Genomic DNA, 16231 nt, shown 5'->3' with positions numbered 1-16231 from the left:
CGTCGAGAGAAATGGGCATGCCTGCGCCTTGACACACAGCAGAAACCCTCCACATACAGACTGAAAAAGCATCCTCCTCAGTGTCTCGTAGGGCTCTAAGAGATCTAAGGCTGCAAAGACTCTCAGAATTGTTTTTTTCCACAATTCCGTTTATGAGGCATTAGGAGAAGGAAAGAAGATGGTGACGGCTGGTATGCAGCAGTAGAGCTCTTATAATACCTTTGCAGATTTCATTATGAAAGCTTTGAAGTGGAGAGTGACAAGCTGGTTAGCCTCCCTTTCTATTTTTTTTGTTGAGGATTAGCTCCTGTGAACAGACTGCAACAGAGACTGCCTAAAACACTCGATTAGTTCACAGAGATCACTAGCCTCGCCAAGCAAGGTCACTGTTATTGGGTTTTTAAATCCATTAAACAGACGTCATGGCGAGACCATTTCAGTGCAGTGTAGACACATTAAACATGGTCACTGGGTTCTCTGCGCTTGTTTACTGGACTTGTTGTGTGTGTTTGTGCTGCGTGCTGTGCATGTCCCTCCCGCTCTCTGTCTCATCCATCTTTCCTGCTGATGGGTGATAAGAGAGGAAGCAGTGGCGTGTTCTACTACTGGCCCTAAAGGAGTGACTCAGAGTGCTGGAGATTAGTTTGTAGAAGGGCCATCACCACTGGTCTCAGGCTGTAAGTGTTAATGGAGTCTTTTTATAGCTCTGTTGGGTTTAAAAGATCTGCTGATTTATAACAATGACTCGAAGCTGTTATTTTGTTGGTGGAAAAGGTGGCTCAATTTGAAGGCTGTATGTGTGTTTGTCACCATGCCATAGACGACGTGCCCATGAAATATGGATAAAAGAAGAGGAAGAGAAAGGGGAAAGGAGAAAGGTGCCCTTTTCCCTGATGCAATATCCATCTGTTGGTTTATTGTTTTCCTCCCTAACATGTTTTTGGGTAAAGTCATCAGGATGACACCTTATGCAATCGTTCTCTCCCTCTGTTCTTCATGAAGGTCGTTCTCTTCCTTTCTGAGCAGCAGATATCATCCTCCTCTCTGATTTGTGGGGAACAGATGCCAGAACATGGATTAAAAGCTCTTCCTCAACACAGATCCGCTGGGGCATGGCAGGCTCCCTTTCTACTTCACAGCGCTATCTCTCTGGCAAACACAAACACACAAAAAGCGGGGTGCAAAAGTGCCTGTGCTTGCCTGTTTGGAAAGCACATTACGTCCCTGCAGCCATTTCCCCCAACCCTCATCAAGGCTTTGCTTTATTAATTGCTAAAGCCGTAACCTCCCCACCCCCCCTGTCTCACAGGAGCGGCGTAATTCATTAGGAGGGCTATAGATTTCTGGTGAAGGGGGTTAATTTCAAACAGCCCTAATCTGTCAATTGTTTATTCATCTCCTTCCTCCTCTCTCCTGGTGTGTCACCCAGCGTCAGAGGACAACTGATCTCTCCACACAAACAGTCAGCCACTGCTCATCCCCACAGTTCAAACGGGACAAGGAGACAGGCCCTCTGAGGGAGGATTATGGGGATGCAGGAGGAAGTGTCAATCTAATTTCTCTGTGCTAGCTGGATCACAACAGACGTGTCGCCTGGATATGGCTGGGCCTCCCAGTAAATGGGCAGGGTCGCTGGGCTCAGCAAAAAAAAACTGCTGCAGTCCAGACACGCCTAGCCTAGCTTGTCACCGTCACCGTAATGGGTCCACAGTGACAGCACACAAGCTCCTACTGCTTAACACTCCCCATCAAAGAAGCACTCTCTACAGTGTTAGGGCAAGAGCCAAACTTCTGGCTTTTAGAGAAAACAACTCACTGGGATGTGTGGCTGTTCCAACATCTTAACCCAGATGTATTGTAGACAGAGACCAAGCTCTCTTCTTTGTGGATCTCTTTATGTCAGCACTAAAGAGTATCAGATGCCAAGAGTATTGAGCCAAGATAATGTTTTATATTGCTGGTGATAGTCAGCACAAACTCCGCTACCTCAGCCTCCTGCTGGGTACATTAGGCTCCCCTGTGAGTAGATTGTTAGTGTTGTGGCGATCTGTAGAGACTTCAGAGGTGAAGTCAAATAGCACTGATGAAGTATATGAGGTTTATTGGAAATAGACCTAAAGTATGGCAATGAAATATGTATGAAGATAGGATCAATCACATGTGCTTTATATTATCATCCGTTCAGGCCTCTGAATTATGTCGACATCATTATGAATACTGTAGCCCTATCTATGGGTTTTTTGGATAGTGCTCCATAACACATGTATGCTTTGACAGAAAATGTGGACTATCTGGTCGCATGCATTGAGTTGTTTGTGTGATTACCATGGTAGCAAAATGGTTATCAAAACCCTCTGATTTTCCTTGCTTAAAGCTTTTTCTGTCTGGCTTCCATCTAGCTGAGGAACACTGAACTCTGTTCTCTTATATCGAGGCGGAGTTGACTTTTGATAACTGGTCGCAGGATTTGCTAGCAACAACATTGAGTCACCATCAGTCGATTCTTGTAAAAATTTCAATTCTGAAAATGTTTGTCCTATACAACTGTGGTTCTTCCATGGGGGGCTGAAATTCATACTTTTAATAAAAATACAACCACTGACTTTTTCCTCATTTGTGTTGCTCGTACTACATACTACATGCTACGTAAACTGAGATTCAATTGGATCTGTGGAATCCAGGATCCTTGGGACGTTCCTACACCATTGTAGTTTAAATTTAAAATGGTTACAGTTAGGTAAGGGTTAGGTTAGGGTAAGAGTACGTGTTAAGGTTATGGTTAGGGTTTAGGTTAGGGACGTCCCAAGGAACCCGGATAGCACTGACCAATTCAATTGGCACACATTCGCGCTGAGTTGAGCAACACAAATTAGGAAAAAGTAGGTGGTTGTATTCAATAAAAGTTTTTTAAATTAAGTATGAATTTCAGCACCCCGTGGAAGGACTGCAGTTGTACAGGACAAACATAGGTACAGCAGTGGAGGCTCCTCAGAGGAGTAAGGGGAGGACCATCCTCCTCAGTGAATTTCAGAAAATAAAATATTTACATTTCAGAAAAGATTATCCTTTTTAGATAAAACTATACTAAATATATTCACATCACCAAATAGTTGATTAAAACACACTGTTTTGCCATGAAGGTCTACAGTAGTCTCAACAGCACTCTCTGGGGTAGCACCATGGTGTAGCCGGAGGACAGCTTGTTTCTGTCCTCCTCTGTGTACATTGACATCAATATAAAACCTAGGAAGCTCATGGTTCTCAACCCCTTCCATAGACTTACACAGTAATTATGACAACTTCCAAAGGACGTCCTCCAATGTATCAGAGCTCTTGCAGTATGAACTGACATGTCGTCGACCTAATCAAAGAATCAGTGAATATATCTAGTACTGAAAGCATAAGCTACAGCTGGCTAGCACTGCAGTGCAAAAAATGTGGTGAGTAGTTTACTCAAAGAGAGATAAAGAAGATGTATTTATTCAAAAATAAAGGAGAAGCAAGAGAGAGAGCTAGCTACAGTGGGGGAAAAAGTATTTAGTCTGCCACCAATTGTGCAAGTTCTCCCACTTAAAAAGATGAGAGAGGCCTGTAATTTTCATCATAGGTACACGTCAACTATGACAGACAAAATGAGAAGAAAAAAACCAGAAAATCACATTGTAGGATTTTTAATGAATATATTTGCAAATTATGGTGGAAAATAAGTATTTGGTCAATAACAAAAGTTTCTCAATACTTTGTTATATACCCTTTGTTGGCAATGACACAGGTCAAACGTTTTCTGTAAGTCTTCACAAGGTTTTCACACACTGTTGCTGGTATTTTGGCCAATTCCTCCATGCAGATCTCCTCTAGAGCAGTGATGTTTTGGGGCTGTCGCTGGGCAACACAGACTTTCAACTCCCTCCAAAGATTTTCTATGGGGTTGAGATCTGGAGACTGGCTAGGCCACTCCAGGACCTTGAAATGCTTCTTACGAAGCCACTCCTTCGTTGCCCGGGCGGTGTGTTTGGGATCATTGTCATGCTGAAAGACCCAGCCACGTTTCATCTTCAATGCCCTTGCTGATGGAAGGAGGTTTTCACTCAAAATCTCACGATACATGGCCCCATTCATTCTTTCCTTTACACGGATCAGTCGTCCTGGTCCCTTTGCAGAAAAACAGCCCCAAAGCATGATGTTTCCACCCCCATGCTTCACAGTAGGTATGGTGTTCTTTGGATGCAACTCAGCATTCTTTGTCCTCCAAAGACGACGAGTTGAGTTTTTACCAAAAAGTTCTATTTTGGTTTCATCTGACCATATGACATTCTCCCAATCCTCTTCTGGATCATTGAAATGCACTCTAGCAAACTTCAGACGGGCCTGGACATGTACTGGCTTAAGCAGGGGGACATGTCTGGCACTGCAGGATTTGAGTCCCTGGCGGCGTAGTGTGTTACTGATGGTAGGCTTTGTTACTTTGGTCCCAGCTCTCTGCAGGTCATTCACTAGGTCCCCCCGTGTGGTTCTGGGATTTTTGCTCACCGTTCTTGTGATCATTTTGACCCCACGGGGTGAGATCTTGCGTGGAGCCCCAGATCGAGGGAGATTATCAGTGGTCTTGTATGTCTTCCATTTCCTAATAATTGCTCCCACAGTTGATTTCTTCAAACCAAGCTGCTTACCTATTGCAGATTCAGTCTTCCCAGCCTGGTGCAGGTCTACAATTTTTTTCTGGTCTCCTTTGACAGCTCTTTGGTCTTGGCCATAGTGGAGTTTGGAGTGACGCTGTTTGAGGTTGTGGACAGGTGTCTTTTATACTGATAACAAGTTCAAACAGGTGCCATTAATACAGGTAACGAGTGGAGGATAGAGGAGCCTCTTAAAGAAGAAGTTACAGGTCTGTGAGAGCCAGAAATCTTGCTTGTTTGTAGGTGACCAAATACTTATTTTCCACCATAATTTGCAAATAAATGCATTAAAAATCCTACAATGTGAATTTCTGGAGAAAAAAAATCTCAATTTGTCTGTCATAGTTGACGTGTACCTATGATGGAAATTACAGGCCTCTCTCATCTTTTTAAGTGGGAGAACTTGCACAATTGGTGGCTGACTAAATACTTTTTTTCCCCTACTTTAAAAGGAGACTAATGTACCAGAATTATATGAAATCATTGCATCATTATAAAGAAGACAAAGCAAACTAGTTCTGTATCCCACCCTGTTCTGAATGTTCCTGTATGTGTGTTGCGTTGGTTTGTTCTCTCCTTCTCTCTGTGTTTGTTATCTCATTCTCTCTGTTCTTCTCTACTAATTACTCTTGTCAGTCACCCCTCTACCTGAATCCAATACATGGCCCACTGACAGATTTTACTAGAACACTAGCTACCTCCATGTAGAAAACTGTAAGACAAAGCCAAATGTTTGAGGACAGCACTTTGTGAGAGCACCCAGCACAGCACCCTCTTTTGAGCACATAGTGGCTTATTGACTACCGTGTTCATATTCAGAAATGTAATAGTTCTTCCCTATTATAAAAAGTTGGCTTGTTTTTTTACACTGTCCAGAAAAGTAAGAAAATGAATCAAGTTGCGGCTTACAAAAACAGAAAATGTATTTGTATTTTTGAGAGAGTCGTGCATTGAATTTCTGTTTTGTCGAGCCAATCTGGCCACAATAGAATGGTACAGGGGAAATTCCAAACTCAGGATATTACTCCTTGATTCTGTGTAGAGACGCCCTGGCAACTGTGCCCACGTCCAACTGTTTTTGTCTCAGTGGGCACCAGAGGACCCTTTGTTCTGAGTCCCATGCCATCTGATCAGGAGGATTAAACCCTGTGCCTCCTGTTTGGTGCCATCCAGGACCCCTGTCGAGACAGCGTTGTGGTTGTGACATCTTATTGGTGAGCAGAGATCCCCCATAGCCCAGTATGACTCGGCCTCATGCAGATAGATTTGTGCCTGGCAGAGAGAGAGGGAAAGATGGAGGAAGGGAGAGATGGAGGGAGGCGATTGACGCCACAGAGAACTCTTGACCCATGGTCCTCTTTTGAAACCCATTCTTCGGGGGACAGTCCATCGCTTTCATCCAGGCGAGCTGGAGCCGCCCGCAATGGCCGCGGGAGCCAGCGGGGATGGAGTGAGCGACATGCGGAAATTGCATGACATTAGCCGGACATGTTGCAATCGGTCAGCGTGCAACTGTGAAGGACACAAGGAAGAGAAAAATCTGTGTTGAGTCACGAATATACGTTTGTGATGTCCTGGCAATGTCAGGCCGCGCTCAAAGCAGAGATATGCAAAACCACTCTCCCACTTCATTCCACTTATTGCCTGATATGATCTGTGGGATAGCCAAAGGAGACAGCCAATCGTTACTCGACAGTCAGTACTTATTAAAATGAAGGAGACATCCCTGGCCAGGCTTAATAATAAGCTGATAGCCATATGTTTAGCCCGGAGCTTTGACCATACTGTGAGCTTAGCTACAGGTCAATGAAGTGTTAAAAACAGAAAGCAGCAGCACCCTATTCAATTCATTCCTACTGCTGCAGATGGTTTAATCATAGTCTTCCAATGACTTTGAATATTCTGAGTTATAGAGGGCTGCAAGCACAGCAGGTGGTTGACACTTTGATCTCCGTCCGTTGACGCTCATGGAATTTAAATCACTGGATAACATTCAGCTCATGAAATGAAAACATGAGCAGTGTGTCTCAACTTTGATCCTGCCATCCTTCTGGGTTAGATTCACTGGAGGATATTGAACAACTAACAAGCAAACACAGGGCTGTCCCTTTGGTGGCAGTGCCATGTGCTCCTTAGACTGGAAGCTGTCTATGGGAGTCTCCAAAAATACTGACACTGACTGTGTGTGTGTGTCTGTGCGTGCATGCACATGTGCTTGTGTGTGTGTGTGTTGGTTTATGTTTCGGAAGGGGGCGTTACCCAACTGCCACTGTTCAACTCTAACCCTCTATTGATTACATTCCTGTGAGGTAATCCACTACAGAATACTAAACATGTATCATGCAGTGAACACATCCTATTCTCAAGCACATGCTCAAGGCAGTTTAATGTGTGGGTGGTAATGGTGAATTGCCACACTTGACCTTGATTTGTTTCACACAGTCTTGTCTGCATGTACACAATAAAACCCCTGAAAGTCCGAACCTGCTTAGTTTACTTTACCTGCAGCCATTCCCCAGTAGCAAGTCATTTCAGTTTGACTAGAAATTTAGTTCCTGGCCATCCTGACTGTAGCCTACAGCAATGGGCGAGTGCAGTGAGGGATGCAGTTGGGAGCGAGCGCCAGAGCCAGTCAATTATCAGTTAATAAACAGCGGAGGTTTTCTATTAGTGCCTCTTAGTGCGTGTGAGAGATTGCTATGTGGAATTGGGAGGGGGGCACTGTGACTATGTGGTATTGAGCAGGAAAGGATAGGAGAAGGGAGGGGAGGGGAGGGATGCCTTGGGGGTATTATACCTAAATCCATTGGGTTGCTTTTTCTTGGCTTGTTTTGTTGTTGTAATTCTGAGCTTAAAATATAATACATCTGCAAATAAACTCACAATTCTCTGTTGGGCAGGCCCAAACTGTAAGCTCAGGAATCACACTCCAAACGACAACCCGTAAGTGATGATACAGCACACTTTCCAATAAAGAGAATCCATTACACAAGCAAGGAGGGAGCCAGACAATGCAATGCCTGTCTGCTGCAGTGTGACTTCTCATTGATAACGTTACAGGTCCACAGGGTTCGATATTTGTGCCTCGTAGAAGCGCGCCCAGCGATCGTCACATATCTAATGTGTGGTAAATTTAGACACAGTGGAGTATAGATTTCACAGCGGCTGCACAGGAACTTAACATTAAGGGTTAACACACACGTTCACCTGTGTTTCCCTCAGGAGGAGAACAACATTAATTGGTTCTGGGTAAGTCATCCCTCTCTTGTCGAACCGGAGACAAAAGCCTGACAACACATGCAAACTATATAAAACATGGTTCTATTGTGGACTGTTACCAGTGACAGTACCTTCAATCACAGGCCAGATTATTGGATTTGACAGCAGGTGTTGATGCATATTACTGTCTGGCTGCCATTGATGCAAGATAAAACATGAATGGTGACTATCATAGGGGGGAAGGCCAGTCCCTGATGTTGTGTGTAGGAATATCTATGGCTATACATCCTTCCAGCATGCTGCAGTGCGGCTCTGGCCTACACTAACTTAAGTGGCCACCTGAAGGCGACATATGGGCTGGCCCACCCTTGGGGTAATGGGTGGGGCAGACCCAGTGTCGGGCGTTGGGTCATTGGGAACCGGCAGCTGGGAGACCGCCTTCTCATCGCACCAACAAATCCCCCTTTAATTAGCTCACCTGCTGATCCCCTCCCCCTCTTCCCCGCGTTCCCCAAAGTCCTGCATCAAATCTCCCCTCGATCTGGCTTACCTGCCTCCTTCCATCCATCTATCCTTTCATCCTCCCTCCATCCTCCCCCTCCAACTGGGATCTTTTCTGGTCCCCTCGGCAGACAGCTGTAGTAGACGGTGAGGGAGAGTGGGCTGCTGACTTACAATTGACTTAGCCGAACCTAGATTTTTAAATGGTTCCTCACTGACACCTTATTAGAATTGGCAACCTCAACAGCGGGTGCATCGCTGGAAACTCCACATGCTGCATTTGTACCTGTCGATGCTTCCTGTACGTATACACTACCATTCAAAAGTTTGGGGTCACTTAGAAATGTCCTTGTTTTCGAAAGAAAAGCATTTTTTTTTTCAATGAACAAAAAAATCAATTTCTTTCGAAAACAAGGACATTTCTAAGTGACCCCAAACTTTTGAACAGTTGTGTGTGTATATATATCATACATACATACATACATGGGACAGAAGGGCTATATATAGAAGGACAGTTCTGATAGAGTAGGGATCCGTTTAGCATTAGCTGACTTTCTCCAGAGAGTGCTTACAGACAAAACAAACTCTGACTGTGAAGATTGCCTGCAAAGGCCAGTGGTCTCCGGTGACTGATAAAAGCCACTGTCTGCAGCCCACAAAAACCACTAGCATCCCATCGCTATGCTGCTGTCCCTCTGCTTCAGCTACCAGCCTCTTCCTCTTAACTGCAGGGCTTCCATATGGGGCCATATTATTACCGGCGTTTAATTACCAATCAAAAAACAGCTCACTCCTCGTAGCTAGCCAAGAGGGAGAGAGGGAGAGAGAGAGAGACGTGGGCTCTATAAGCAGAGAGAGGGAGAGAGGAACAAAGGGGAGGCAGAGCAAGAGATTGATGGAGAGAGACTGTGCATCTGCGTGATGAATGTGAATAGATGTAGAGAGACCGAGGGGATGTGGAGGAACGCACTCGCTGGACAGATGGGCAGAAGCAGTCATCTGTCCAGCATTATTTTTTGGGGGTGTGTATTGTGTTTACAAACACACCCTGCAAGGGAGAGAGGGAGGGACTTGGCAAGTGAATGTTATAAATTACCCATGATTGATGTTTCCTGCCTTGGGGACAACAGTATATGGCGTGCTGCGTCCATAGCTGACCTAGTTGAGCCACATTCCCACCCCAGCACCACACAATTAGATGTTTCGTCTGCCACGTGGCCCAGCATCACCACCACAAATAAACATTCCCTCACGGCCATAACTATAGTGCTGGTCAGGGAGGCTGCGTGCCCACAGTGCTTTGTCTCATGGGGACACTAAGGACGAGAAGCAGCTATTCATTGGCCAACACTGAAAGCCTCGGGCCTAAGACTGCTGTTGTTGCTGTTATTCTCTGAATGTCTATTTCCATTGTTTTACTACTGACTCATAGATCTGAGAGCTGTGCTTTTCTAAGCCAGTTATAGCCCTTGTATTGCAGCGATTCATACTGCTCCAACTCTGGACTGGTCTGTTATGGTCAGGGTAAATGTCACACTCCTATAGCACTTACATACCTCCAGTGGATTCCCTGTTTTTCATGTACTGTATACTGTACCTTCCCAAACTTTTTAGTAATAGAAAATGAGTTGATGCTGAAGGGGGCTTTTCAACATCCATTCATACCCATATACATCTTAATTCAGGAGCAACATGGCTGTAAGTGTTCTGCAGGTCCCAGGTACTAGCTGTGCTCTTTCAATTGTGAGGGTGCAAATAGCACAAACCAAGTACATGTACATTTATTGTATTTGAGGGGTTGTTGAGAAACAGAAGCTACAGATGGCTGTGGGCAGTAGGTATGAGAGATCTGTGTAGCAGTGAAAGGGCAAGGGTGCTATGATAACCGAGTGCATCCTCCCGAGTGGCGCAGTGGTCTGCATCGCAGTGCTAGCTGTGCCACTAGAGATCCTGGTTCGAATCCAGGCTCTGTCGTAGCCGGCCGCGACCGGGAGACCCATGATGCGGCGCACAATTGGCCCAGGGTAGGGGAGGGAATGGCCGGCAGGGGATGTAGCTCAGTTGGTAGAGCATGGCGTTTGCAACGCCAGGCTTGTGGGTTCGATAAAATAATGTATGCGCTAACTGTAAGTCGCTCTGGATAAGAGCGTCTGCTAAATGACTAAAATGTAAATGTAAAAATAACAGTAGGAGCTATGGAGACCATAGTTCAAACTCTGACCAGGTACAGTATGTTAGCCCACTCTACCTATTTTAGACAGTCCACTATTATGATTGGCATCCTACCAAATGAAAAGCTTTAAAGAAATATCCCACATCCGTGTCTTTGTTTATTTCAACATGAAACAGTGGGTCCCCATCAATTTCCCATTTTTGGTGGTACAGTCATTTTGTCAGTTGGAGAACTGTGCTGTGAGTGCTGCTTGAAAGGAAGTTACCAATATGAAAAGAGCGGCCATTTTAGACTGAGCTGTTTATTCAAATGTTAAAAAACACCTGTCAGACTCCAGGGAAATAAACGTCACTCACAGGTTGACAACTTAGAGCTGCTTGATAGAGCTGCTGGACATGGTAACACGTGTTGACGATGGAACACGTGAATTGATACCACACCATTGAGAAACGGGCCTATGTCTTGGCTGAATCTAATCCTCTTACAGGGCTCTATAAGACGATCCAGATGTGTAGAGTCGATCCCAAGGGAAATCATTCTCCATCTAGAAGAGCAACTGAACCTAAACCATATGGGGATGAATATTTAATTATCTAAATGAACAAAACAATATATAATATTCAGCAGCGTTGCATGGGTAAAATCCCTGGGGAAGCCAGAAAAGAAAAGCCATATTACAACCTATGTGTTGTGATAATTGCATTGTTTGCGTTATAACCTGTTAGTTCATATACCTTATGACAGTGATATATAGGCCTAAGGCCGAGACGATAAGAAGAAACAGTGGCAGAATAAATTCAACCACACCTTTGTTTCATCACAAAACCGAAGAGCAACCTCTGTCTGGAGAAGTCCACAAAGCATATTGTATGTAACAAACAGTTACATGACCTACAGCATGGTCAAGTAAGTTCATGTTTCAGACATTTTTGAACTACTGAACAACTATTGATTTAGAACCACGGAGAGTTACTGCACATTGCAAAGAGAACAGGAGCTGTCTACACTATTCCAGCACCATTTCAACTTCAACATCATCAAATCACCTACATATGCTTAGTCTAATACAGTGGCAACATAAAGATACCAAAAACAATTTAGTACAATCAACGTAAGCTAAATATGATTTGGCTGTCCATGGTTCTGATTTCTGGGTGTGTGCAAGTACAAAAAACATGTTGATTCACCCTACTTGTAGAGAAACGCCAATGCCATCTTCCTCTCTTTCATGTTGACGAAACGGTCTATGACTCCATCATACAGTACACGCTTTGAGTTTTGTTGTCCTAGGCTACCTGACTAAAATGCTTGCTCTCTAGCCTAACTTCCTTTCGTGGGCAATGATGAGTCAGCTACTTAACATTAGCCCACTACATCTAGCTACATATTGAACTTCCATCCTCTCAGGCAAGGGGCACTATTAATGAATATATGAAATGATCAGAATTGCCTTAATAATCATTGGCCAGTACGGAGAATTAAGTAAAACCACAAGTCCAAATCCCTATCTCCATGCATGGCTAATTTAGGAACGGGCCAATTGTAGCTAGCTAGCTAGCCACTGGAGGGCAACAACACAATGAGATGCAACAATTCAAGTTTTTTCTGTCAATTACGTTTTTCTCTCAATGAGATGAGATTGGTGTGAAGCCAAATCCAAACTAGCTTCCCTTGACACTTTTCTTTGGATGTGCCAGCTCCATTCACAGTTGAGCTCACTCAGTTTAGCTCAACGCTTATTGGCTATTATTGTATTCTTTTTTTAATAAAGGGAGGCCAAATGCTCGCTGGCTTCCCTTGCATTCAATGCTACAGGCGGCAACAATGTCATGCTATTGGCAGCATCAGATAGACGCTACAGGCAGCATCAGATAGATGGGCTACATATACAGTGGGGAAAAAAAGTATTTAGTCAGCCACCAATTGTGCAAGTTCTCCCACTTAAAAAGATGAGAGAGGCCTGTAATTTTCATCATAGGTACACGTCAACTATGACAGAAAAATGAGAATTGTTTTCTCCAGAAAATCACATTGTAGGATTTTTTTATGAATTTATTTGCAAATTATGGTGGAAAATAAGTATTTGGTCAATAACAAAAGTTTCTCAATACTTTGTTATATACCCTTTGTTGGCAATGACACAGGTCAAACGTTTTCTGTAAGTCTTCACAAGGTTTTCACACACTGTTGCTGGTATTTTGGCCCATTCCTCCATGCAGATCTCCTCTAGAGCAGTGATGTTTTGGGGCTGACGCTGGGCAACACAGACTTTCAACTCCCCTCCAAAGATTTTCTATGGGGTTGAGATCAGGAGACTGGCTAGGCCACTCCAGGACCTTGAAATGCTTCTTACGAAGCCACTCCTTCGTTGCCCGGGCGGTGTGTTTGGGATCATTGTCATGCTGAAAGACCCAGCCACGTTTCATCTTCAATGCCCTTGCTGATGGAAGGAGGTTTTCACTCAAAATCTCACGATACATGGCCCCATTCATTCTTTCCTTTACACGGATCAGTCGTCCTGGTCCCTTTGCAGAAAAACAGCCCCAAAGCATGATGTTTCCACCCCCATGCTTCACAGTAGGTATGGTGTTCTTTGGATGCAACTCAGCATTCTTTGTCCTCCAAAGACGACGAGTTGAGTTTTTACCAAAAAGTTATATTTTGGTTTCATCTGACCATATGACATTCTCCCAATCCTCTTCTGGATCATCCAAATGCACTCTAGCAAACTTCAGACGGGCCTGGACATGTACTGGCTTAAGCAGGGGGGACACGTCTGGCACTGCAGGATTTGAGTCCCTGGCGGCGTAGTGTGTTACTGATGGTAGGCTTTGTTACTTTGGTCCCAGCTCTCTGCAGGTCATTCACTAGGTCCCCCCGTGTGGTTCTGGGATTTTTGCTCACCGTTCTTGTGATCATTTTGACCCCACGGGTGAGATCTTGTGTGGAGCCCCAGATCGAGGGAGATTATCAGTGGTCTTGTATGTCTTCCATTTCCTAATAATTGCTCCCACAGTTGATTTCTTCAAACCAAGCTGTTTACCTATTGCAGATTCAGTCTTCCCAGCCTGGTGCAGGTCTACAATTTTGTTTCTGGTGTCCTTTGACAGCTCTTTGGTCTTGGCCATAGTGGAGTTTGGAGTGTGACTGTTTGAGGTTGTGGACAGGTGTCTTTTATACTGATAACAAGTTCAAACAGGTGCCATTAATACAGGTAACGAGTGGAGGACAGAGGAGCCTCTTAAAGAAGAAGTTACAGGTCTGTGAGAGCCAGAAATCTTGCTTGTTTGTAGGTGACCAAATACTTATTTTCCACCATAATTTGCAAATAAATTCATTCAAAATCCTACAATGTGATTTTCTGGAGAAAAAAAATCTCATTTTGTCTGTCATAGTTGACGTGTACCTATGATGAAAATTACAGGCCTCTCTCATCTTTTTAAGTGGGAGAACTTGCACAATTGGTGGCTGACTAAATACTTTTTTCCCCCACTGTACAGCGACAGAGGGGCGCTGTTTCGCTCGCTCGAATGCTTTTTCCTGTGAGATTCAGCCTCTTGTAAATTGGCATGTCTATGTTCATCCTCTTACACTGCCTCCCTCGGTCCAGAACCATCTAATTACTGCTGTCAGAGCAGTTAGTTACTTTCAGGAAAGATAAGTTATTAAATGTTATTTTTTTTATTTTTGGGGGGGTACATTTTTGGGGAAGCCTGGCTTCCCTTGGCACCCATGAATACACGTCATTGGTTATATTTATGGTTGCTTAATATTTGTTTTGTCTCCTTTTCAGCTTGAAGCTGCTGTTCACAATCCGGTACAGTGTGCTCTGCTAGGCTTCTCTGCAGTGAGCACCTTGCTACCTCAAGGCTACCTCTGGGTGAGTGACACATGCAGTGCTTACAGGCACACACACACATCCACGCATGCACATAAACTCATACGTGCACACACACACACAGGCATGCACGCGCACACGCACACCAAAGTATTTAACAACCTTTAACCATTACACCTTTTGATACAATTATTATTCTGTAATATTATATTTATATTTGCCTAAGGATTGTTCACATCCTTTCATCTAAAATACAAAATATTTACCAATTAAAGGGATAAAAAGGGGATTTTCTTTCCAAAAACAATTGTCGACATGGAAACTGACCCTTCACTTTCATAAACGCTCTTAGTAAAAAAGGTGCTATCTAGAACCTAAAAGGGTTCTTCGGCTGTCCCCATAGGAGAACCCTTTGAATAACTATTTTGGGTTCCAAGGAGGAACCCTTTTGGTTCCAGGTAGAACCCTTTTGGGTTCCATGTAGAGCCCTTTCCAAAGAGGGTTCTACATGGAACCAAAAAGGGTTCTACCTGAAACCAAAAAGGGTTCTCCTATGGGGACAGCTGAAGAAGAGTGTAGTATACCAGAGTGTGGGAGAAAGAAAAGACTGCAGAGGGGTTTTGTGATGAGTGGAGCAAATTTCACTGGCAGACAAAAGTGCCACAATCCCTGGACTTGTTGGAATTTAGCTGGATTTAAAAGAGGACCACTTTCTGTCAAAAACCATGCCTCAGAAAATAATCTGTTAATCTTAGTTTCATTTTTTGGTGCCCCATCCTTTCTGGGAAGGATGGGCAATTGATGGGGTAATCCTCCTAAAGTAGGTGGATAAATCAGGTGGATAAATCGTGTGGATAAGGCCAGACAGTGGAAGCCCTCTAGGACCGAGCTATAAAGGCTGTGCTCCCTGTCTGGGACTTCATTGTTTTAGTGGTTATTCTGAAGACTCTGGACTCTACCCACACACTCACACAACTTACACTGACACTCCAACACACACACACACACACACACACACACACACACACACACACACACACACACACACACACACACACACACACACACACACACACACACACACACACACACACACACACACACACACACACACACACACACACACACACACACACACACACACACACACACACACACACACTACATACGCCCACACACACATAACATTCACACACATGCATACTGACGGCACACACACACACACACACTCTCCACATACACTGCTGCTATTGTCTATTATCTATCCTGTTGCCTAGTCACTTTACCCCTACCTACAGTATATGTACAGTACATAGCTACCTCAATTACCTCATACCCCTGCACATCGATATATAGCCATGTTATTTTCTATTTTTGTATTAACTCTGTATTTATTCCTCGTGTCACTATTTCAATTTTTATCTTAAACTCGGCAATGTTGGAAAAGGACCCGTAAGTAAGCATTTCACTGTTAGTCTACACCTGTTGTCTATGAAGTATGTGGCAAATACAATTCGATTTTTAGAGGACTAGGGCCTGTCTATCCCCGAGGGGGAGGGGGTATACATGGTTTGCATCCCAAAGGGCACACTATTCCCTATTTAGTCGAATACTTTTGACCAGGGCCCATAGGGCTCAGGTCAAAAGTAGTACACTAAAATGTTGGTAATAGAATGACATTTGGGATGCATCCATGCCTTTTAGAGGACAATGATGTTTGTGTGGAAGAGACTACACTCTATTTACATTTTACATTTTAGTCATTTAGCAGACGCTCTTATCCAGAGCGACTTACAGTTAGTGAGTGCATACATTTTTCATACT

The 16231-nt window shown here is 44.0% G+C and overlaps 1 protein-coding gene across 1 annotated transcript in view; it reads left to right on the top strand.

Annotated features, from left to right (window-relative positions):
* The window catches only part of LOC121577721 (rho guanine nucleotide exchange factor 10-like protein), a 158694-nt gene that overhangs the window by 94430 nt on the left and 48033 nt on the right, over nucleotides 1–16231 (top strand). The window contains exon 21 of the mRNA XM_045223702.1: nucleotides 14363–14449. Within this exon, the coding sequence (XP_045079637.1) occupies nucleotides 14363–14449 (87 nt within the window). The remainder of the gene's footprint in view (nucleotides 1–14362; nucleotides 14450–16231) is intronic.

This window comes from Coregonus clupeaformis, chromosome 12 (assembly GCF_020615455.1).
Source record: "Coregonus clupeaformis isolate EN_2021a chromosome 12, ASM2061545v1, whole genome shotgun sequence".
NCBI lineage: Eukaryota > Metazoa > Chordata > Actinopteri > Salmoniformes > Salmonidae > Coregonus > Coregonus clupeaformis.
Note: the sequence above shows the minus strand (reverse complement) of the source record. Positions and strands in the feature narration are given on the sequence as shown.